This window comes from Ascaphus truei, chromosome 19 (genome assembly GCF_040206685.1).
Source record: "Ascaphus truei isolate aAscTru1 chromosome 19, aAscTru1.hap1, whole genome shotgun sequence".
Classification (NCBI taxonomy): Eukaryota; Metazoa; Chordata; class Amphibia; order Anura; family Ascaphidae; genus Ascaphus; species Ascaphus truei.
In genome coordinates, this window is record NC_134501.1 from 5,841,631 (window position 1) to 5,865,748 (window position 24,118).

The 24,118-nt window shown below is 42.9% G+C and overlaps 1 protein-coding gene across 2 annotated transcripts in view; it reads left to right on the plus strand.

The window, feature by feature from the left end:
- CHST8 (carbohydrate sulfotransferase 8) overlaps nt 1-24,118 on the plus strand; it is a 231,684-nt gene that overhangs the window by 35,581 nt on the left and 171,985 nt on the right. Inside the window, exons 1-2 of one of the 2 annotated variants that reach the window (XM_075576374.1) lie at nt 2,082-2,314; nt 21,137-21,372. In XM_075576374.1, coding sequence (XP_075432489.1) covers nt 21,258-21,372 — 115 coding nt within the window. In that variant the 5' untranslated portion in view covers nt 2,082-2,314; nt 21,137-21,257. Of the gene's footprint in view, nt 1-2,081; nt 2,315-21,136; nt 21,373-24,118 lie in introns of those variants that run through there. The other variant, XM_075576373.1, reaches the window with a different exon arrangement.

The following is a 24,118-nucleotide window of genomic DNA, read 5'->3' on the forward strand; positions in this document are numbered from 1 at the left end:
CAGTCAGAGCCGGCGTGGCGTGACCACTGGGCGACTTAGGCGGTCGCTTAGTGCGGCACATTTTGGGGGGAGGAAGAGAGCGGCGGGAGAGTAGGAGCAAGTGTGGCAGGAGAAGAATACTAAGGACCACAGGAGTGAAGCAGGGCATCACAGGAGGAAGACTGTGTCGGGAGAAGACTGAAGACCATGTGAGCGAAACAGGGCGGCACAGGAGGACTGCCGGCGAGCAGCACGGCAGCCGTCCAACCTGGAAGTCTTGGCTGATATCCGGTGTCTGGCCCGGCTATAGCGCAGCTCCTCTTCGGCTGTTGTCCCGTGACATCCTGCTCCACTCGCATGAGCCTCCACTTGTTCCGCCACCCTCCACGGTCTAACTCTGCTGCCCTGCTCCTGCCATTCTCCGTCCTCTTCTCCCGCTACCAACTGCCGTCCTCCTCTGCTGCTCTGCTGCCTTGCTCCACTGAAGTCAGGTAGGGTGGGGAGGAGGGAGAGAGGAAGAGAAGGAGGAGCGGGTGATGGATAAGGAGGGGTGCGAGAGGAGGAGGGGGGAGTGAGAGGACCTGGAGTGGGGGTGAGAGAATGGGGGTATAATAACATTTGATAAAATTTGAATGTTCCGCAGGGGGGTGGGGGGTGCGCAGGGCTGGAGGTTTGCCTAGGGTGCTGGATCCCCTTTCACAGGCCCTGATGAGTCCGTCTCTCCAGAGATGCATCGGACATACTTAATTAGGAGTGTCGCCAATCTTGCAAAATCAACACTCCATCCATAGCAACAGTGGCAATAACTGAAGTTGGAGAAGTAAATATATACTTGCAAGTAGTCATTGTTATCTTGTGTCTGCTATCGGCCGAGTTTTGCTCCATGTGTATCTGGTTGAGATTGACGGAGTCTCGATAGAAAGTATTGGGGGGGACATATGACACAATCAGAATTACTGTGGCATGAAACAACTTCTGTGTCTGTCGTTTTCCTATTTTGCAAGCAGCAGAAAAAGGTTTCAGGTCTCGGGTGGTCTAAATTCACCTGCCTAGCCCTAGCAGTACATTGTTCCGTTTTTCATGTGGCTGGACATGGCATATATATCTATATCTCGGTATAACTGAAGTTGTTCAAATCAAAGAATCCAAGTGAACATGGTGCATGCATGAATGATTAAAATATTACATAATCCAGCTTTAATCTGATGTCATCCTTCAGTGGAGTAGACTTTAATAGGACACATTGAATGTCATATGAACAAATGCACAGTCAGAAACACATATACAACACCTGATCAGTCATTCCCAGGTGGAAAAGTGTTGCCCTGCTTAACAGTGTAGGATTGCTTTTATATCTTCTATTGATGTATACTTTCAACAACTGAGACTCTTACACCAGCGCCATGTCTGATTCATTGACTATTCCCATACCCTAGCATCTGAATAATGTATTTATTTGTTCATTCCCTGGAGTGGGGCCATGCATTCCTTCATCTCCTGATCCCTGATTTTTATAAGCATGCCAGGACCTTCTGGTGTAATGATGCCCTATTCCTAGGAGACACATTTGGCTGTACTCCTAATATTCATAAAACGAAATTTGACCGTGCTTCTGATTAAAGGCAAGACAAATACAAGTCCTTTATTTATGCGAGACGGAAACTGTTGTCAATATTTACCTTCTGTGAGTGTATATTACAGCAATCATTAAAAGTACGATCTAGTTTGACAAGGTATAGAAGCCCTTTATTGCAGCCTAAGCACTTCTTCATGTAAACCCTTGTATGCTATTTTTTTTCAACTTTAGTTCATTATGTAAGTGTAGGATGATGAGGAAACACCGGAGACGGACTAGGTAGTGATAACGTTAATGCAGGGGTGCGCAGCTCCAGTCCTCAACAGCTACCAACAGGTCAGGTTTTCAGGATATGCCAGCTTCAGCACAGGTGGCTCAATCAGAGGCTCAGTCATGAGCCACCTGTGCTGAAGCTGGGATGACCTTTTAACCTGGCCTTTTGCTGAGCATTGAGGACTGGAGTTGCTCCCCCTTGCTTTAATGGGATCAGCACACTAACCCCCGCACCCTATTTTCTAGGTTGGAATGTCTGTCAAACCTCCAGGATTCCTGCGGAAAATAAAAGCAGATATAATAGTGTAGCCCCCTTTCCCCGCGTCTAAGGGAACTACATGTGCTGAATACCTGCCTGGCACACAGGAAGCCTGATCCTCCGCCACTGGGAGCCTGGGGTGAACACGTTCTCTCTGACAGCGCCTCCACCTGGGAGGGACCCTAGCGCAGCTGGACAACCCCTTACAGGACCCAATAAAATCAGCAGTAAGTATACACACAAGTATATAAAACTTATCTTTACTGACACACATATAAAGAACCATATAACCACCATAATAATACATGGCCCCACAATGCAATACTCACCTTAGTGTGCACAGACAAAGCCCACCCAAAGAGTGGATGGAGTAGCGCTACCCCCTGTGTGTGGCCGTTGGTGCACGTTGGGTACCTTTCTGGTCTTGGGCCATGCCTACTTGGATGGTGATGGGTCCGCAGGCCGCAACGTGATCCCAAGACGCGGTCTACCGGATCCTCTCTCTCATCCATAGGCGCCCGCCTCTTGAGGGAGCTCCCGCTGGAGGCTGTCCCTTAATGTCTATTATTAGGTGCCTGTGGTCTGGTCCCAGACCGCAAGCCGTGCACACCTCATGGCGTCCGTCAACGATGCACTAATACTACTGCTTGCTATTGGGGAAGCGTCCCTATCTTTGGGCCTTCCCTGTAGCAGCCACAAGCTGAGGGAGTCGAGGCCTAGCTGGGATCTATGGGGGATCCTCTGGCCTAGTTCAGGGGCCACTGGCACCCTGAACACATCCTCACCCCTTGCTGTCCCTGCTCCGACTGAAGTGTGCGGCCCTCAGCACACCAATAGCCTTACTCTGCCTCGTGTGGAACCTCGAGCACTATTGTCTCTCCTGCCCACGTGTTCCGGCATCTTCCTGGGGCATGTAGTCCCTTGCGGAGCCTGTGCAATGGCTGCCGCAGTAGCTTGGGACTGTGCATGCGCACCGCATCTATTGCGCATGCGTGAAGATACAAGATGGTGGCCACCGCTTACCGGGTAGGCAGCGGAGGTCCGTCGGCGTCCAGCCTCCCTGCAAGCCTTCCCCCAAGCGCCACGGAGGTGAGCGGGGAGCGGGGCTACAATAGTAACTTTAAAAAAAAAAAAAAACCTGTTTAGAAATCCCCTTATTTAATAAAAATAAATGTTTAATGACGTAGCTACGTTCTGCAACATTTAACCTATTACATACCAGTGTCCTATGTTCACTTTTCTCTTCCAAGGAACTGCCCCTTTCTGTCATTTAAATGGTTGCGTTGAGAATGCCAGGAGGCTTGCATTTTTCTTTGTCCTATGAAGGCCAGTTTCCTAATGATGGATGATCAACGCCGGGTGATATTTGCCTGCAGTTTAACATCCCGTCTGATCTATGCAGAGTAGCATGTTACAGTCTCCTCTGCTATCATTTCCATAGAAGCCCACGTGTAGAATGTTTGTCATATGAAAGACTACTTACTGTGTGCTGACTTGCAGTGTAATCATAGCCTGATTTTATATCTCTAATCATAGAGATCTGACATACTCATAGATTACATTGTCACCATAGCACTTAAGTGGAAATACAATTGTATCATGTCAAGGCTTAATGCTAACACAAGCCACAGCACCTTAGATGTTTCATCAATCACTTTTCATAATGCATTAGGAAATATATACCAGTGCACCAACAAATATTGCTACGTTCTGGGATGGCAGAATTCCATTGTCAAGGAATTGAGCTTGTATTAACTCTTTCTTTTCAGCACAGCCTTGCTTGTACCTGGTGAAGGAAGAGGTTTTTACGGTTACGCATACATATGTAGCAAGGCTTGCTGTCCCCAGCATCGCGGACGTACAGGGAAAAGTCAGTGGCGTTGGGGACAGTGTCCGCCATGATTGCGCCGCGGGGGTGGAGGGGTCTATGCTTCTCAATGGGACCTCCCCGCAGCTTTAATACTTTGGTGCCGCGTCCATTGTGGTCGTGACACTGAGGACGTTGAGATCTTATTACATCTGCCTGCGTGGTATGTACAGCTGTAGCAGACGTTATTGCCCATGTTAAAGCAGAATAGCGCGCGAAACTATAAAGCGTGCGTTACCATGGTTTACAATGGTGCCCGCGGTAAATATCGCATTTGTTTTAATACCACACCTCGTGTCAACGTCTGCGACATATGTAAGATTTTGTTTTTCCCATTGAGGTATGTGTTATGTCACATACATGTTCTCTACCTTTACACGTGTAAAGTGCAAGTATCCAGCGGCCGCTACATATCATGTTTGGCATAAAATCTAGTGTCATCTTCAAGAGCAATATTACTCCAGAATGATCTGATCATTAATAAAGTTAAGGGAAACAATAGGAAGAGCGAGTACGAAGGACGGGTCGGATTGGTAAATAAAACACAAGACCAACACCATTTTTTTATGTCCCTATAAAATGCATGTTGAGAAATTAGAGCCTCTCTTGATCTGTCGGTCCTCAAGATACGTCGTGTTGCGGCAAGAGAGTAAACATTACTAACAAAACCAATGATTATCTGAACATTACAGTATTTGACAAAGGCTCCATTGGGAGCCAAAACATTGAATACATTCTGTTCACTGAGCAATAATAGATTGCTCTGATTCCTGTATCATTTACATTAGTGCAACTTTTGCACTGAAGCCGTACTCCCACCGTCTGCTGACCATTTGTTCCAGGGTCTGCGTAGTACCCTGCATTATTTTACTATAACGTGCTTTCTGCCTAACCATTATTTGTAATAGCGCTACTGTTAAATAACGCCCCAGCGTTAACTCCTCTCATCACGTTAACGGATGCAATAACAATCTGCTACATGTCTACACTTCTATACCTCATTATAAAAAAAGATGTGTGTGTGTGTGTGTGTGTGAATATAGACACAATCTATAAAACAAATATGTGCCAATGGGAATAAACACGTGTTTGGCCCCGACGCTCCGGCAGAGACGGCGCCTGATAATTTATCCTTGAGGAAAGAAGACCCTGTCACACTGCCAAGGTTACCATTCTGTAGAGCCATCAACATTTGCTTTCATGTCACTTCATGGTTACTTTTAACTGTGGAGTTATGGCTTGTCACAGCTGCAATGAAGCATTATAACTGAAGATACTGCACAGTTTTGCTGCTTTTTAAGTAGTGTCAAAAAAAGCAGTCGGATATTTTCTTCTGTTAACCCCCTCAGTACCGATGGGGCCGGCAACAATGTTGCAATTCAGTGCAAGTCCTTTTTACACTAATAATATTTCTTTTCATTTATTGGTAACGTGCCAACATACTCTGTAGCGCAGTACAATGGGGTTGGGGGACAAAAACCATATAATATCAAACATTAACATACATTGTTACAGTAGGTAAAGTGGTCCCTCGCCAAAGGAGCTTACAATCTCTATAAGGAAGGGAATGAGAGGGGGGTGAGGTCAGGAGAGTTCATTCCATCGAACTCCCACATACGATGTCAGAAGAAAATGTGTGGTGACAAGAAAAATGTGCTCCATTTTTCACAGAACACAGAAGTTAAATATTTATTATACATGTGATGGGTTTTTAAAGGAAGACAATTTTTTTTCCGTGCTACGTAGGACAGCCTCTTTAAATGAAACCAGTGATTACCAACAGGGGGTTTGGAAACCCTTTGGGAGTACACCACAAAAATGCAATGGTGATTCCCAGATCGTTCCGTGGGTTCATGAGCCCGTGTGGGGGCTGCACACTTAGTAATGCCCCAAACTGCACCTTGCTGTGGGTGGTATAACTGTCGGTTACAGCGACGGCTTCCAAAGTCCCTGCCCACAATGCTTTGCATTTACAGCAGTAAGGCATTGTGGGGTGCGACTTTGGAAGCTACCGCAGGGATTAACCGCTGCATCACCCATGCTGAAGACACACTAAGGTGCAGTTTGGGGCCTTAAGTGTGTACCACCCCATAAGCTCAGGACATTATACTGCCTGGGATCAGTCACACAGTTTTGTTGGCAACAGTCTGAGTAGGCAATATGAGTTATTAAATAGGGGTTCTAGCTGGGGGGAGGGGGGGAACAATGTAAAAAAGGTTGAGAACCGCTGAGTTGAACCAGGGCTGTATTGAGACAAATATTTTATCAAGAAGCAATGTCAGTGTTTTTATTTTAAGAGCAACCCGTATATGCAACAAAAAATATATGGCATTTAAAAATAGAAATAAAAAAGTACTTTCAATTTTTTGGGGCAGGTGGAGAATCGGGAACCCAAGTTATTTGTAATGGCCTCGAACCATCGCTACAAACCTCCCCAGCGCAGCGTGAAAAGCTGTATCTTGATTCAGCACGTATCAAAGTGTTCGTGAATGAACTCAAGATTTCAACTCTAAGATGTATTTTGCATTCTAATCTTGGTTTAAGAAACAGTGACATCCCGTCAGAGCTATATTTATTGCAGTAAGCATGACCTAAATACCAAGATTTATAACTGGATGTGTAAAGTATTATTATTAAATTCTGCATTGAGCAGCTGCAGTAAGTAAACTTCAATATTGGACTACAGTACATGTGTAAATTGAAAGCTAATTTATAACGCTGCAGCTAAAAATTGCTATGTACAGCCCTATTTTGCTCAAATGTATGGGTTTATCATTATCAGCATGAACACAATTACCACTCTTCAAGGTTTCTTGCTGAAAAGAAATTGAGCGTGCAAATACTCTTTCATCATAATCACCCTGACTGTGCAGAGTAATTCATAAAAGAACCAGAAATGTATTGAAATTCAATATTGTTTTAGTCCAAATCAATTATAATAATTGTTTGCATTTTTAAAGTGTAATTTACCATTGAAAAATGAACAAAGATCAACCAATAGTTGCTAACACATCATATTTTCTTATTAGACTTCGTGCTATTTTATTTCCGTTTGTTTTCACATAGAGGGATCCTTTTAGTTTTATTTAGAATCTATAAAACCAGAGTATTTTATTTTATTAGGATATGGAAATAGAATGTTTGTTTTTTGTCTCGTCGGCAAACCGTGACATTTAAACGTTGATTTGGTGGTTTTAAAGGAAACTCCCGATTTTTGGTATTTATCTAACTCTGAAAAGGATTTTGCAGAAGAATCCGCGCGCAGCGATTAAACAATGACTGAACAGAAAGATTATCGGGGGGACAAAATCCGATGTGTGACGCGCCAGGGTGGCGCTTTTGTAATGGGAGGTTTTCAGGGTTCCTCATGTTACCAGTTTTATGTTTTTTTTTGTCCATTTTCAATACGTTGGACTTTTTGTTACAATAATCTTTCTGTTCGTGTTATTGAATTGCTCTGTGCGGATCGTTTTATATTTGTAATATATTTTGACTACAGCCATGTTTATGCCGTTTTTACATATATAAATCTTTAGATCTACATATATAGATTATGTAGATCTATATCCAGCTATGTGCTAATAGACCTTTATTGGGGTTACGTTATGGAGTTATACCTCTGCCTACAGGGCTGTTTTTTTGTTGTATAATTTAGAAAAAGATTGTACCTACATTTGGCAGTTCTGCTGTTTTTATTTAGGGTTATTTATCTTTTTTTGAGGGAGGGGGTGAGCAAATGGATGGTAAATCATAAACTAAAATAGAAATTTTTTCACCATTTTAGCTTTAAGATTTGCCAGTATATCAATGCTACTCTGAGGTTTCTATTGGATATCCACCTCGGTGCAGCGCCTTCACCTGAAAGGGATCCTGACGCAGCATGATAAGCCGCTCCCTAAATCAATACCAGTAATACACGCACACGCACGCGCACGCGGGTCTGTATATATAAAAACCTTTACTATGTACTATCAACAGTATCCTGTACCACACACAGTATAACAACCCCAATTCAGTACCACCAATGTGTCCCCAAAGTACATTACCAATACCCTGATGTCCTTTTCCCCAATGTCTGGCCCACCCAAGGGCCTAGGGAGTAGCGTTACCCTGTGAGTTGTTGGTGCCCTTTGTGAGGTACCTGCTGAGTACTCCAGTATTCGGTGCAGCCGACTTAACGATGGGGATCCGCTGATCCAGCAACGTCACCGTCCGCGATGGCATCCGCCTCTGCTTTGGGTGGTCTCCGGTAAGAGGATCCAACCTTTTAAGAGTCTCTGTATGTAGGTGGTCTGATTCCAGATCACAGGCCGCAATCACCGCATCTTCCTCTGTGTCTTTGACACTACTCAGTAAATGGGGAAGCGTCCCTATCTAGGGCCTTCCCTGAAGCAACGACAAGCTCACTTGAGTGGGGCCTATCTGTGACCTAAGGGGTACTCTGGCCTTGTCTGAGTGTCACCGACACTCAGACCCTACCTTCCCCATCTCTGTCATGGCTCCGACTGGCGTTGTCCCTCTCCGCGCGCCAAATTTATCTCTCACTGCTGACATCCCAGCCATGGGATGCTGGGAGCTGTAGTTCCCTTGCGGAGCCCTGGCTGTAATGGCCGCCGCTATCCTGACGCATGCTCGAGGTGAAGCAACCGCGCAATGCCTATCCTTCTGCGCATGCGCATGCATAAACATGGCGGAGCCCAGCAAAGGGTGGCGCCGGGAGCCTCCGGCGATCCGGTCGCCTTCCCTACTGCCGCAACACCTCCACAATGCTAGCGAAGGTAAGGGGAAGCCGAGGGAAGTCCAGAGGGGGACCTGGCTACATCAGATTCCATGTTTTACTTTTTCAGTCTTTGAGCAGGGCCAATAGCATGTTTTGTATCTGTTACCCTAAGTACGTCTTTGAGATTCAGACCCTGCTGGCTGTGAAGAAAGAGGTTCATTCAGGTCAATCAACAGTCTATATTTCATCCTTGAACAGCCCCTTGTACGTGTCCTTACACTCCTGTTTAGGCTTGCTAATCTCTATTATATTACAGAGGACAAAGGAAATGAGACGGGGAAGTGAAAGCATGTGGTCAGATTCAATTGATTTTTGACGAGTATGCTTAAAAACCACCACATATGATACTTGGGCTCCTATTGCACTTAGGTTCAGGCTTCCATTGTGTACTGGGCATGCACTGCATTCCCAAGGAGCTAATATTAATCTTAATACAATAAATCAGGTGACTGAATATTGTACACGAAGGATAACGAGAAGGATGAACTGATTCTATTGGGAAAAGGCTTTTAAATGTACAGCAATGTGTTGCAGACCTCTCTGACCGTAAAAATTATGTCTAGGTTATTTTATATCGGGTGTGAATGGTGGGTATCAATATTTGCAAGTTTCTGATTGTTTCATCTACAACAATTCCATTTGACCTGAAACTTGCTCAGCACAGAACGCGTTGTAAACATGGCGATTTGCTTGTCTGTTGTACGTGGCTCCTAAACGTACAATCCGCCCGAAACAAATTCTTTATGCTCCTCCACATAGAGAATGATTGCAGTATATGACTTTGCCCATTCAAATCTGAATGAGAAAAGCCTAAATAAAGATTATCCCACTATATTGTATATAATGCTGCACATGGTATGTTATTATCTGAAGCATTAGGTCTGAAATGGAGAAAGAAAAGTCCATTACGTTGTATCTACTGCAATAAATTGTATGTAACTTGGGGGCGAATGTTCCATAAACCATATCTTTAGACCCTGGAGCTACAGTGTGACCAATACAGCCCTTTAGTAAGAGTTCTCTATAATAATAAATAGAAATAAAAGTAGGATTGTTGCCTTGCTTGCTAACATTTAAGTAGAGCAACGCTTGTGGGAGAAGGAAATGTAATTGAATAAACCATTAGGTCAATATTTGGTGGCATATCCCAGTTACTGTTATACTGTATATACAGAGTGAAACACAAACCCAATTGGTTAAAAGCAGGAAATGAACCCCAACACTACAAGTGGGGGACACAGAATTGTGAATCAGTAACTGGTATCCTAGTCAGTAGGACCTTTGGTGCAGGAGAGCAGAACCTTGTAACACCCTTTCCCTGCCCCCAAGGCAAACAGCAGATACTAGTGTTAGGGTGCTAACCTGTTGGGCTTACAGAAGGCCTAAGCCTTCATTCTTGGGGAGCCTGGGTGGCTGGTGTAGCGTCTCCATCTGTGAGGGTCCCAGCGTAGGCGGGATAGTCCCCCACAGGAACCGGTATACCTATAGAGTATACCCCAAATAATCACAACCAGAACAAGGTAAATGCAACACTCTCTCCTGTTGTCCCACAGTGCAGACACAATAATAACCAGCAGGCAACAATAATAATGGTAATTGTCCCCCCACTAGAGCCCAGTGTCCGACAGAACAACCCCTTCCCAAGTGTACAGATGAGGGCAGCGCTACCCTCCTGGGTGTAGTGTTTGAGCACGTGGGTACTCCAGTACACCAGGGTATTCCTCATTAGCCCGCATCTGTGATCCCACGATGCAGGGCCTCCGACACAATCTCCTTACTTGCGGCAGCACCGCGCGGCCGATCCACACGACCAGGGGAATCCTACCGCTGCGGCTCAGTCGGCGTCGCTGGTTCTCTTCTCCACACACTAAGGGTCCCTAACTACCGGCCAGCCCTACAACACTCCACTACGGTGAAGGGGAAGCTAGCTGGGGCTTAGGAGGATTGGGGTCTGGCTTAGTCCAGGGGGCTTGACTAGCTCCCTGGACACTACCTCTCCCTTCGCAGGCTCCATCAGGTCTGAGCATGCCGCCTCCAGTCTGCGTGGATGAAATCCTGAACAGCCAGGACCTTCTCTTCCGGCAGCGCCAACCACAAGATGGCCGCTGCCTTACACATAGTCCATATGTAGTTGGCTGCGCCAACTACAACATTGCTGACGCAACTCTCACAAACCCTCCCGAGCGACGGGACCACTGCCAGGGAGAAGGTAATGGAGGGTACCCTGGGCCCAAAGTCATCTTAATTAGATCTCCTCTAAAATGTGTAACGTCACTCTTCAGGAGAGAAAACTGTACGTCCTGCCTTATGCTTTGAATTTATTGATGCACGCACAAACAAATTATAGTGAGGAAGAAAGCTGCAGAACATGAAGTGGTAACGCGTTTTAATGCTCAGGCAACAAGTATCTGAAACAACACGGGCCAGAATTTCTTTTATACACAGATCCATGGTCTTCTGGATTTGGGGTTTTATAATGCTCATCAAAGGACTAGAAACATATATATCTATATTTATCCTATTCTGGTAACACACAGTATACATAGGGGGTCATTCTATTTATGACGAAGCAGTGATTTTAACGTGCATGCACTTTATGATACTACCAAAAAATTAAACTTGCTGGTTGGAGATCTTCAGCTTCAGTTTTGCCTAAGTGGGAAGAAAATTACAGGTGGTAACTGTTATCTGAGGACATTTAACGTAAGGCTCGGGACACTTGGAAGACCCACTCTAATATGAATGACCGTTGTTTGGCACTGCACCAATTGCCAGTGTGCTACTGTAAATGCAGACGTGAGTCATCACATGTGGTCTTCCTAGTTTATTCCAGATTTATGCTGCAAAAAGTGTGCTCAGGAGCACGACTATGTTGTGCACTTAAATACTCATTGGCTATCTCACTCCTGTTTTATCCACTTGCCATCTGAGCTCTCGAGACACTTGCTGATTTTAGTTGCTAGTGTTACATCCTTTCAGCAAGTCATCAAATAGGAATAGGGATGCCAGGTGTCTAGTATTGAACTGGACTCTCCTGTATTTGGACACTGTCCAGTAAAAACATGAGTTAATACTGGTCGTGTGTATCTGGTATTACCTCTCTGGACACAGTGACCTGACCGACCTATATTGCCATAGGATTTTACTGAGCAGGAAGAGTAGGGCTGCTGCTAGGGGGCTGGACAGCTTCCTCCATCCTGATTGGCTGCATTACCCAGCAGCAGCCAATTGGGAGGAGATGTCAGGAGCCTGGGGGTGGTGGTCAAGGAGAGGAGGCAACAGCATGGAGCAGAGAGAGGTGTGTGTGTGTGTGTGTGTGTGTGTGTGTGTGTGTGTGTGTGTGTGTGTGTGTGTGTGTGTGTGTGTGTGTGTGTGTGTGTGTGTGTGTGTGTGTGTGTGTGTGTGTGTGTTCCGAGTGCGTTGCACCTTTCACCATTTGTGTCCAGTATATTTGGAGAAGCCACCTGGCAACCCTAAATAAGAAGCTGCAACCTTCTCCCCCTGATGACATTCCAGGTTCCTATTGGCCTGTGGGATTTCACCGCCGATTCTGAAGAGGGATAACACCCGCAACTAAATCGGTTAATATCTCAGGAACAGGAGGGAGGTATCCCTGAGCTAAAGATTCCAGTCCAGAAGACACCCCTCTCCCCAGTGTGTGTGTCCGCTGCATACATCTTACCAGGGTTACACCTAATAAAAGGAAGAACAGATTAGAATTATGTTTGCGAGCAGTATCTGTTCTGTAGCAAGGCAATGCTGGCATTCAGTTACCTTTTTCACAAATGTATTTAAATCCTGCTTCTCTTTGGGTCAAACGCCAGGATTCACTTCAGCGCTAGTGAATCTTCCTCAATGGTTCAAGGCAATTGTGTTGCCGCTCTGCGGTTATTAGCTTGTTATTAGGGACTTGTCAATAGGACAGTCTTCAATGCACATATAGTAATGTAGCAAATTATCTGTCAATTTCCCTTTTTCTGGCTCAGACTTCTCTGCCAGGTCTGAGGTAAGAAATGCCTCCCCTACCTAGTCTCACTTAAATGTAATCAGCTTGAATTACAAGCGTCTTAATGTGAAGCAACTGCAACCAGAAAGTGAATTATATCATACAAAGTTAATGCCAGTTGCTAAAAAGGCAGTTCCATGTACTGGGCAAAAAACACACACACACAATCCCTGCATGCTCAGAACGTGTGTGTGTGTGTGTGTGTGTGTGTGTGTGTGTGTGTGTGGTGCTACCGCCAATATGGGAAATTACTGCGTATAGTTAAATACTTACGTCTTTCTTTTCATAAGTGAATGTCATTTAGTTAAATTATTTGGCCAAAGCATTTTAAGCTTGCAAACCACCCCACGTTATCCCCTTTTTGCAAGTCCTAACACTACTATACCTGCAAAAAGCTCTCCTAACCTCTCTAATGGAGGGAGAGCTGTGTTAATAGACAGGTCATTCACAGTTCCACACAATACCTGACATTTAAAAGTGGAATAAATGAGCTTAGAATCACGGAGGAGGGGTCACAAACCTTCAAACAATTGTTTAACAATAGAAATGTTCAATAACACACACAAAGCCCCTGTAAGCGCAGCACACACACACAGACACACACACACACACCTACCTATATCCTATCGAAAGGATAGCTACTGGGCAAAAACCCCAATGCATCTTTCTTTAATTGACGAAACACAATTTCTAACGTTGCCTTTATGTAAACTGATGTGTAAGCATCATACAATTTTAACAATGTCACCAGAACAGACAACTTATAAATAACCAGGTGGTACAATTGAAGGACATGCTCAGAAATTGAAGGGTACTGTATATATATTAATCTATATACAGGGTAATTCTGCCCCCTCCCTCCTCTAATGTATGTTCACATAATGACATTTTGTACTAATACCATATATATATTTATCTCCATGGTTGAAGGCCTTTCAGAATGTTACTTTGGCTGGATATTACTGTCTGACACAGTAACATGTTCTAACTGAGTCAACCTTGTCGAGATTCAGTAATTTGCATGCGGACTGCGAAGTCTTAGGAATTAGCCACCATTGTGACACTGTGAAAGGTCTGATGGCATGGAGCCAGAGCTTCTCCGAACAACAGTGCAGTATCCTACCAAACACCTGCACAGGAAGGGCTGTGACCATGCTGGGAACACGGACTGGAATGTTCTTCTGTTGTGTTGCATTGGGCTTCATGGAGAACGAGAATTTTACAATTTGTCTTCTAATTCTCGAGCCTCCAGGATAAATGTAGGACGTTGACCGGTATATACTCTGTGTGACTGGCCATCAACCAGCACACCCTTTTTTTAATTTAATTTTAAATACATCTACAAGTACTCCAAACGAGTATCAAACAACGGCAGCTGCACAGTACGCTTGCACGCACAAACAGTTTCCTACTCCTGAAATGATATATCGCACATAATGTTTACTACCTGTGCACGCACACAACCATCAAACAGATCTACGGTCTTCTAGAACACATAGGTAAGACAGTATGTAGCAGGGCACAGAATAGCAGTCGGTCATCTGCCAATGGCCGACCAATCGTGGTCACTGGCAGGCTGAGCTGACTTGCTAGTGTATCACCCATATCTTATCAATGAAGCTGCCGGGGGTATCAGATTAGATTTGGGCAGCTCATTGTCCAGCCACGGATGCCTCCACCATTCTATTAAAGGCAAACGGATGTGCTTTGTGTTGGGTCTTAAAGCTTGATTCCACACGGAAACATTCAAGTTTAACTCCTATAATGCGAGTATCTTGTCCACTGAGCGTATCCGGCTCTTTATTCCCCTATTTAGTTTTACAAAATGATGATTTTCTAGACTTCTTGCTTCTGAGTTTGCCACGGTATCCGGCCGCTCCTCCTCCTCTTACCGTGCACCCCAAAACTGAAACAATCTACCGGAGACTCTCACAGCCTCCACCAGTTTAAATTCTTTCAAAACTAAGGCTGTCTCACATTTTAATCTGGTCTGTAACTGTTACATACGCCTATAATATATATTATCTCTTACTGTGCACGCAATGTCTTGTATATAATGTATACACTGTTCACTTATGTAACTGTATTTGTAACCATGTATTATTTGTCATCTTAACTGTGCCCAGGACATACTTGAAAACGAGAGGTAACTCTCAATGTATTACTTCCTGGTAAAAACATTTTATAAATAATTGGTAACTTTAGGACTGCACTGGGCTCTGGTGAGCATCCATTTTAACCTCCCCGTCACTTAATATGTAAACACGTCTCCTGGATGGAGAATCCAATTTTTATTTTTTACAAATAAAAACAGTGTTGCAAATTGCAAGAGAGCTCTTCAAGCAAGTAAAAAAGAAAAAGTATGGATTGCTACTTTAAATTGTATGGTGTTATAACTGATAAACAGATTCATTGTTTCATGTTTGAATTTGCTTAAAAAACTGCCAATTATAAGTAAATTGTAAGTTATTTTTGGGAGATCGAAAGAAGCTGGTCGTAGACAAAACTGTAAATTACCCTGATATAAATGGTAGGCTGTTTGAAAAAACATATTTAACATCTTGCAGTAGAATAGATAATAAAAATACTTGTATGGGGTGTCAATAGAAACGTGTCTTTTTAAAACGAATAGTGTGGAATGCATGTTTTTATATAATAAAATGTTGGTTAAAGGCCACTTTTTTTGTTTACTAGCCTACTATAATGCTAATCCTCTTTTATCTGGACTACTGCAGCGTTCTGCAAACTTCTACTGACCTCCAAACATCTCTGCCAACCTCCTCCTCTTACTGGTCTTCTCCAGCTTCCTCTTTACTGGCCTCCTCCAAACATCTCCTTACTGGTTTCTGCCAACCTCCTCCTCTTACTGGTCTTCTCCAGCTTCCTCTTTACTGGCCTCCCTGCCTTGTAGCTTTCTACCCTTCAGTCTATTCAAAATGCTGTGACGATAACCTCGCTCTCTTCTCGATCAGTCTCTACTTCTCTGCTCCTGATAACGCTCTACTAAACACTGCATTGGCTACAATATTATTGTTCCCTTTTCGCAGGCTCTCCACTCTGCTGCTCCCTATATCTCTTGTTACACATACTTGCTCTCTATGCTCTCTGTAGGCATCTATTCTCTCTACCCCCTTTGTAGTGCAGCTCTCACACCTATGGTGCAACCGTACTCGAATGCTGCACCCTACCTATGGAACTCCTTCCCTCTTTAATGTATGTCAAGCACCTTCTTTCTCTAACTTCAAAATCTGAACACTCACCTGTTCAACAAAGCGTTTAAATAGTCCTGGGTGACCACTTCACACTGAACTACAGTACACACGCTAACCCAGGAGTGGCCGACTCCAGTCCTCAAGGGCCACCAACAGGTCATGTTTTAAGGATATTCCTACTTCAGCACAGGTGACTCAGTCAATGACAGAGTCCATGATTGAGCCTTAATATCCTTAAAATGATCTGTTGGTGGCTCTTGAGGACTGGAGTTTGCTATCGATGCTCTAACCACTGCACTGCAATTTACTCCTGTTTCTGTTGGTCTCCCCCATGCTGATTAGATTGTAAGCTCTCCCAATGTTAGGCTGCGCTTATAGTGCTGGTGTCATCGCTTCTACTATAAGCGCACGTGACGGCGGCAATACATTTGTTTTGCCGCGACTTCACGTCGCCGGCACTATAACCACAGCCTTAGATTTGTCTTGGTTCATTTGTCCCGTCTGTGTTCTATTCATGTTTTGTTGTAATCATTTTAAAGTGCTGTAAATACATGCAGTCAAGCAAATCGTTTGGACGTGAAATACAAATGCTAGGTTGAGCCTACTATCTGTACCATCCTCCAACATTCTTGGCCAAAATTGCTCATGTTAAATTAACCATGGTTCTTCGGAATGAGTGAATGCGTTACAAGTCTCTGATAGATTTAAACAACACTCAAATTGACTGTTCAAAATAATGTGTATGGCCTTCTTCATCCAGTATGCCGAAAGCACCAGAGAAAGTGACAAGGAAAAGCTATTGTCAAAATATCTTTTTAAAAATTAGGATGTGGGGGCCCACCAGGAATGCATTGCTTATCTGCTCGAATGATTCCTGAAAGGACAGCAAACATGAAAAGAACACCTCCATTAAGTCAAAATAGACTTGACAAATGATTTCCGTTTTACTTATTGGAATCTAATCCCCAAAGTGGTAACCTTTTTTTTTTTGCATGAGCAGAAATGGAATTGGAAATGTCATTTTCAATGATGCGTCTGTAAGGTAGGGGGGCAGCGCAGCCGAAATCTCAATCTGGTACACAAACCCGAAAGTGGCAGTGCTGATCTGTTCTGGGGTGAGAAGGAAGGAAAAATAATGGATGTGCCTATTCTTTCATTAAAGTACCTTCATTTTAAGAACCACAAAGTGTCTTACTTTTAGATTGTTCAAACCGCTCTAGAACTTCGCAACAAGTTGGCATTGAGTTGAGAATTTAATTTTTTAGATTGAATAGCCTATAATTTTTAACACATTACTACAAGGCAAAATATATAGATTGTTTTTTTTTTTTTTTTAAATATTTTCCTTTATTGGTGTCGGACAGCAGATTGGTACATGTTACATACATTGATTGGGCGAATCAACACAGGGATACAGCTTGATACATGTACAAAGTTTAGGTGAAGTTGATGACACACAATAGTCCATTTTCCAGTTTTCAGTGGTGAAAAAGAGGGGGGATGACGAAGGAGGGGTGGATAGTTGGGAACGACTTAGACAAAGAGAGGGGAAGGGGGAGGGGGGGTGGAGATGGGGGGGGGACTTTGAGGATGGGAGGTCGGTCCTATGATACTGTGACTGTGATGGACAGAGAGTCTGATCCTGGCCAGGGTTCCCATGTTGAGTAGAATTGCGGCATTTTTTGCTTCAGCATTGCCGTTAATCTTTCCATACCCATAATTTCGTTTACCCTAGTGATTACCGTTCTTCTGGATGGGGCTTTGATTTTCTTCCAGGCTGCTGCTATGCAGCATCTGGCGGCCGTCAGGATCGCTGCCATGAGCCTGGTTATAGGGGGGGGGAGGTCATCAACTGGTTTTCCCAGCACATAGGTCAGGGGGTCTAGGGGTATCTCTACATCCAGGGTCTCGGTCAGCAGGCCCTGGATCCGGGTCCAGAATTTTTGGATCTCCGGGCATGTCCACCAAATGTGGGACATGTCCCCCCTTTGACCACATCCCCTCCAGCAGTCGTCAGGAGTAGCTGGATAGATCTGGTTCAGTCTGCTCGGGGTCAGGTACCAGTGGAATAATATTTTGTAAATATTTTCTTTTGTGATGGAACAAATTGAAGTTTTGGAGGCTGCCTCCCAGATATCCTCCCAGTCCTCTATATCTATGTTGGTGTTTAGGTCTTGGCTCCACCTTTGCATATATGCGTGATTAATATATAGATTGTTTAACATTGTAATATACCCTACAGTGCTCTTCTTAGAACCAAAGTGTGTGTTTTTTTGTTTTTTTTAGGGTAATATATGTAGGCCTTCTATTGAATATTTAATATTTTGAATTGGAAAAATAATATTTAAACTTAACCCTGTCACTGCCGGACCACAGTGCGATGTAGTCCCCTCTGCCAGGCGAGTGCTTAATGATACTGTCGAAGGGGAAAGGGAGCGAGTGGGGCAGTTCCCTTATTTTCCAGAATATAGTTTGTATAATTATCTACATAAATATCCCCTTTTTTAAATTTGTATTCATTATACATTGGATTATTTTGTTATCCTGAAAGAGAGTCGTGGTTTCCTTGTTAACTTATCTTGATTAATAGCCAAGTAATATCCATGGCCTCTTCGCGGGGAGCTTTTGCGCCGTGTATCATGTTATTTATTGCTTATCTTTCCCGGTAACTCCTACTTTCTTTTTCTTTAGCTTTAAAAAAGTAGTAATGAAATAATAAATAAAATAACGGAAGCTGTATAAAGTTACAGATCTACTCTTTAAAAAAAAAAAATAGATATATTATTATCAATTTTTTTTAACAGATATCCAATACAGCAAAGTGCAATATTTCCAGTGTCCGTGTTTAACAGATCCATTCTTAATGGGGTTTGACTGGCGATAACAAATTTATCAATCTCTAATATCCCATGGTCTGTTTTTTTTCCCACTTGAACTAATCTCTAAAACGGCAGATCTATATTTTAGTTAAACGCAATTGTAATTGAAATTAAAGTTTCTTTCATTTGTCCCCTTTGACTTGTGGGATCATTTTCTATATTGTCCGAAGTTTCCAACTTGCTCATGTTTGAACCAAATCCCCATTGATTCCAATGAAGATTTTCAGTCAAGAATGGCCTCTTTGGACAACGTAGAATGACCCACTTACTATTAGCCCCAGGTCTCGACTAGTACAGGTCTGTTTCAGGGGAAATGTGGCCATGATAGATTGAGCTTGGCTTAAATATCCTATCTATCTATCTATCTATCTATCTATCTATCCTATCTATCCTATCTATCTATCTATCTATCTATCTATCTATCTATCTATCTATCTATCTATCTATCTATCTATCTATCTATCTATCTATCTATCTATCTATCTATCTATCTATCTATCTATCTATCCTATCTATCTATCTATCCTACCTATCTATCTATCCTACCTATCTATCTATCCTACCTATCTATCTATCCTACCTATCTATCTATCCTACCTACCTATCTATCCTATCCTATCTATCCTACCTATCTATCCTACCTATCTATCCTACCTATCTATCCTATCCTATCTATCTATCTATCCTACCTATCTATCTATCCTACCTATCTATCTATCCTACCTATCTATCTATCCTACCTACCTATCTATCCTATCCTATCTATCCTACCTATCTATCCTACCTATCTATCCTACCTATCTATCCTATCCTACCTATCTATCTATCCTACCTATCTATCTATCCTACCTATCTATCTATCCTACCTATCTATCTATCCTACCTACCTATCTATCCTATCCTATCTATCCTACCTATCTATCCTACCTATCTATCCTACCTATCTATCCTATCCTACCTATCTATCTATCCTACCTATCTATCTATCCTACCTATCTATCTATCCTACCTATCTATCCTATCCTATCTATCCTATCCTATCTATCCTATCCTATCTATCCTACCTATCTATCCTACCTATCTATCCTATCCTACCTATCTATCTATCCTACCTATCTATCCTATCCTACCTATCTATCCTATCCTACCTATCTATCCTACCTATCTATCCTATCTATCTATCTATCTATCTATCTATCTATCTATCTATCTATCTATCTATCCTACCTTTCTGTCTATCCTATCTATCTATCTATCTATCTATCTATCTATCTATCTATCTATCTATCTATCTATCTATCCTACCTATCTATCCTAATCTTCCTACCTATCTATCCTAATCTTCCTATCTATCTATCCTAATCTTCCTACCTATCTATCCTAATCTTCCTATCTATCTATCCTAATCTTCCTACCTATCTATCCTATCCTACCTATCTATCTATCCTATCCTACCTATCTATCTATCCTATCCTACCTATCTATCTATCCTATCCTATCCTACCTATCTATCTATCCTATCCTACCTATCTATCTATCCTATCCTACCTATCTATCTATCCTATCCTACCTATCTATCCTACCTATCTATCCTATCCTACCTATCTATCCTACCTATCTATCCTATCCTACCTATCTATCTATCCTATCCTACCTATCTATCATACACTTCAGAATAGTGAGGCTCTTGCAGGTGGTTTGATTAGTTTCTTCCTATCTGTTTGTTCTCGGATCAGCGCTGAGCTCCAGTGATTCTGTCAGAACTGACATTTGCTCTGACCTAGTTCCGTGACATTTCCAGACAGAGCAGACTACTCCACATAAAAGGATGGAAAGGTGAAAAATCAAATAAAACAATCTAATCACCAACTGCTAAAAATAAACTTTTTTTTTTTCTTTTCTGTTTTTAACTTGGTTGGTGATTTCTTTCACCCGTATATAGTAATATGAAAAATCTACTTCATTATAAATCCAATTTTGATCAAATTATGCGTTAAATTCTTCACTGCTGGAGTAATAGGTTAGACTGCACGTATCTACTGGTGGAAAGCTATGAACATATGGTTATATTCATGATAACAAAAATGCCAAAAATATGCAACACTTTATTTTCTCTGTATATTGATGTCTATTCCCCCCCCCCCCTCCCCCCCATTTGTTTTACAAGTTGTAAATGATGTTGCTGGCTATGCATGTTTTTAAGCAGTAATTAAAGTATATGTGAGCCCATTGATAGAGCTAGAACATGCAAAACTATTTATACCAAAAGCACTTCAAGCTGCAATGAAATGTTTGCCTTTTGCAGGTGGCGTCGGGAGGAGAGAAGAGCCGAGAAGATGAGAAGATGAATGACCACATTGTCTTGGAGACTGCTGGCGTGTTAGATTTTCCCGGGTCAAAACTGGATTGATTTGAGAATAATAATTATGAGGCTAGCATGCATGTTCTCCTTCATTTTGCTATTCGGAGCAGCTGGCCTCGTTGTTTTCATTCATTTGCAAGATCCCGCAGAAATGGTTCACCAGCAGGCCGTGGCACCAGGTTAGGTTTCCGCTTATACTGTGTGTGTATCTTATCTGTTTTTCCAATACATTGATATGTCTGCAAATGCGTTTATTAAATCATACTTGTTTTATTTTTTTTACACTGTTCAGGTTTTGTAGGACATTTAGAACCAAGAGTGGAATTTGTACTAGGTAGCTGTGCACTATATAAACAGGAATACAGGCATACCCCGTATTAACGTACGCAATGGGTCCAGAGCATGTATGTAAAGGGAAAATGTACTTGAGGTGAAGCACTACCTTTTCCCCACTTATCGATGCTTCCGTACAGGTAGGGAGCCGGTATTGCTGTTCGGGACGTGCTGACAGGCGCATGCGCGAGCTGCCGTTTGCCTATTGGGCGAGGGGAATCTGCGTGTCACTACTACGGCGGTCTGTAGGGCAGAATAAGTGTCCGTACTCGCGAAGCGAGCGTACGGACACAGGGGAATGGAGCTATTGAAAATATGTCCTTACTCACAAGTATACTTAGTGAGTGTCCTTAAACCGGGGTATGCCTGTATATTGTGTGTCCACGGCCATTATTATAATTATTATAATTATATTTTTTAACCATTTTATCCTGCAACGTTTACTATATACTTTGTTCCAACTAATTTAAACAAAGCTATTCTATCTCTATCTATCTATCTATCTATCTATCTATCTATCTATCTATCTATCTATCTATCTATGTGTATACACACACAAAAAAAAACCCTCCACGTTAGCATATAGCCAATAAAAAATATGACTTGCTGCAGTGTAAGCACTGTATGCGAGGAGATACTGGGGGAAAGTTAGGGGTGCAGACCTGTCTAGGACATGCGAATGTGTTCACAAGTGATATTCTTTATTGGCTCTATCTATCTCGCAAAATGTAAGTTGGAATGCGTGACAAAACGGAAAGCCCAATGTATTTTAATATTTTAGTTTAAAAATGTAGTGATGGGTTTTTTGTTGTTATTTTTTAAAGGCCAAAATAAGCATGCTGAAGCAAGTGACTAATTATCCAGCTAAACATACGCTTGTAGATATATATATATATATTTATATATCACACAAACACACTCCACTAATGCCTCATTAGATGAGCAATTTGTCAGAAGCAATTTACAGTAGCCATAGGAGATAATGCAGAAGTAACAACTTCTAAGATGAGGAAAGTAAGTGGAAGCTGCACAATGGAGGGAGCACAGCTCTTGCTTTTTGTTGTTGTGTTGAGATGATCATGTGCATGGCTTGTACAGCAGATTGGCATTTAATACACACCTGGGATTGCTTATATATCCAGGTTTAAAGGTATATGACCCAGGCTCCCTCTTGAACTACCGCCCTATCTCTCTTCTTCCCTTTGCCTCCAAGCGACTTGTATACAGCTGCTTGACTTGTTTTCTCTCCTCCGACTGCATGCTAAACTGATTACAAATGTAGAAAAGCAAGCGAGCGGCAGCGCACACCCAAAGGGAGCCGGGGTCGAATGGCAATAAAAAAGAGTTTATTAAGAAAACATGCTAATAAAACGAGGTACAAAACTTTCCTGTGCGTTTCATAACCGTAAGTACTTTATCAGCTGTTACTTCAATCCCTTTAAAGCTGGGTGTGTGCATGACATCAGAGTGCCGCGTGTGCGCCGCCTATACACGCCCTTTGTGACGTAAGACGTTCGGTGCGAGGAACGAAACACACAGCAGCACAGGGAAACCATTGCAATGATAAACTAGCAACTCCAGCAAAGGGATGAGGTGAACGGCATAAGCCGTCTTCACAGAACCCACGGCTAGGGACTTGCAGGGAAAGTAGTAACAAGTTACTCATATGAACAATAACATTGCCAAACATCTACAATAAACATAACAAATAGCGTAACAAAAAATACCTCCCTAAATTGTACAAGTTAATTCCCAGGGCTGAAGAAACGCTCAATCCATAAGGTTCTAATTCTATACATTTATTATCACTAAAGACTTAATAAATAAGCTGTTGGATGTGACTCCTAAGGCCTCGGATATAGTGCGGGCGATGGAGCACATGGCGTCGAGCTCGCCTTTCGCCTGAGTGATCTGTGGACTTCAGATCGCTCGCTATGGGGAGGCGTGGCCGTGACATCACGAGGCTGGTTCGCCCTCATTGGCTGAACCGCTCTTGTGATCCGGCCGTCACGCGGAAAAAAAAACCTCAAAATAATTTCTTTTAAAAAAAATGTGCCATGCTGTCGCACGCACTATGGCCGGTCCCATAGATCTACTGCAGGTCATTGGAACCGCGCGCACCGTCGCTTGCTCCACGGCCTAAGAAGACAGGAGACACTGGCTTGAATCAAATTTAAAGCCCTCTCTCTGACTTGCAAAGCTCTCGCAATGCTGCCCAACCCTAACATCTCAGCCCTCATCCCTAAATATATCCCTAACGCCCATTACGTTCTTCCCACGACATCCGCCTCCCCTCCTGCCTTGTTAACTACCCTCACTCCTACTTACAAGACTTCTCATCTTGCCCCCCTATGTGGAATTCTTTTTTTGATCCGGAAACCCCGTGCTTTACTCACTGCACAGGTATGTGATCTCTTATAAACAATGTGAGAAAGAATTCATCTCCATGCTACATTGAAAACTAAGCATTATTTTGACTCCGTGTTTTTGGAAAATGACCACAATCTGATTAACGCTTTCTGCAAACGTTGGTAAAATCCTAGATCTTGGTAAGGAAGTAAGCACATTTCCCCTCAATATTTCATTAAAATA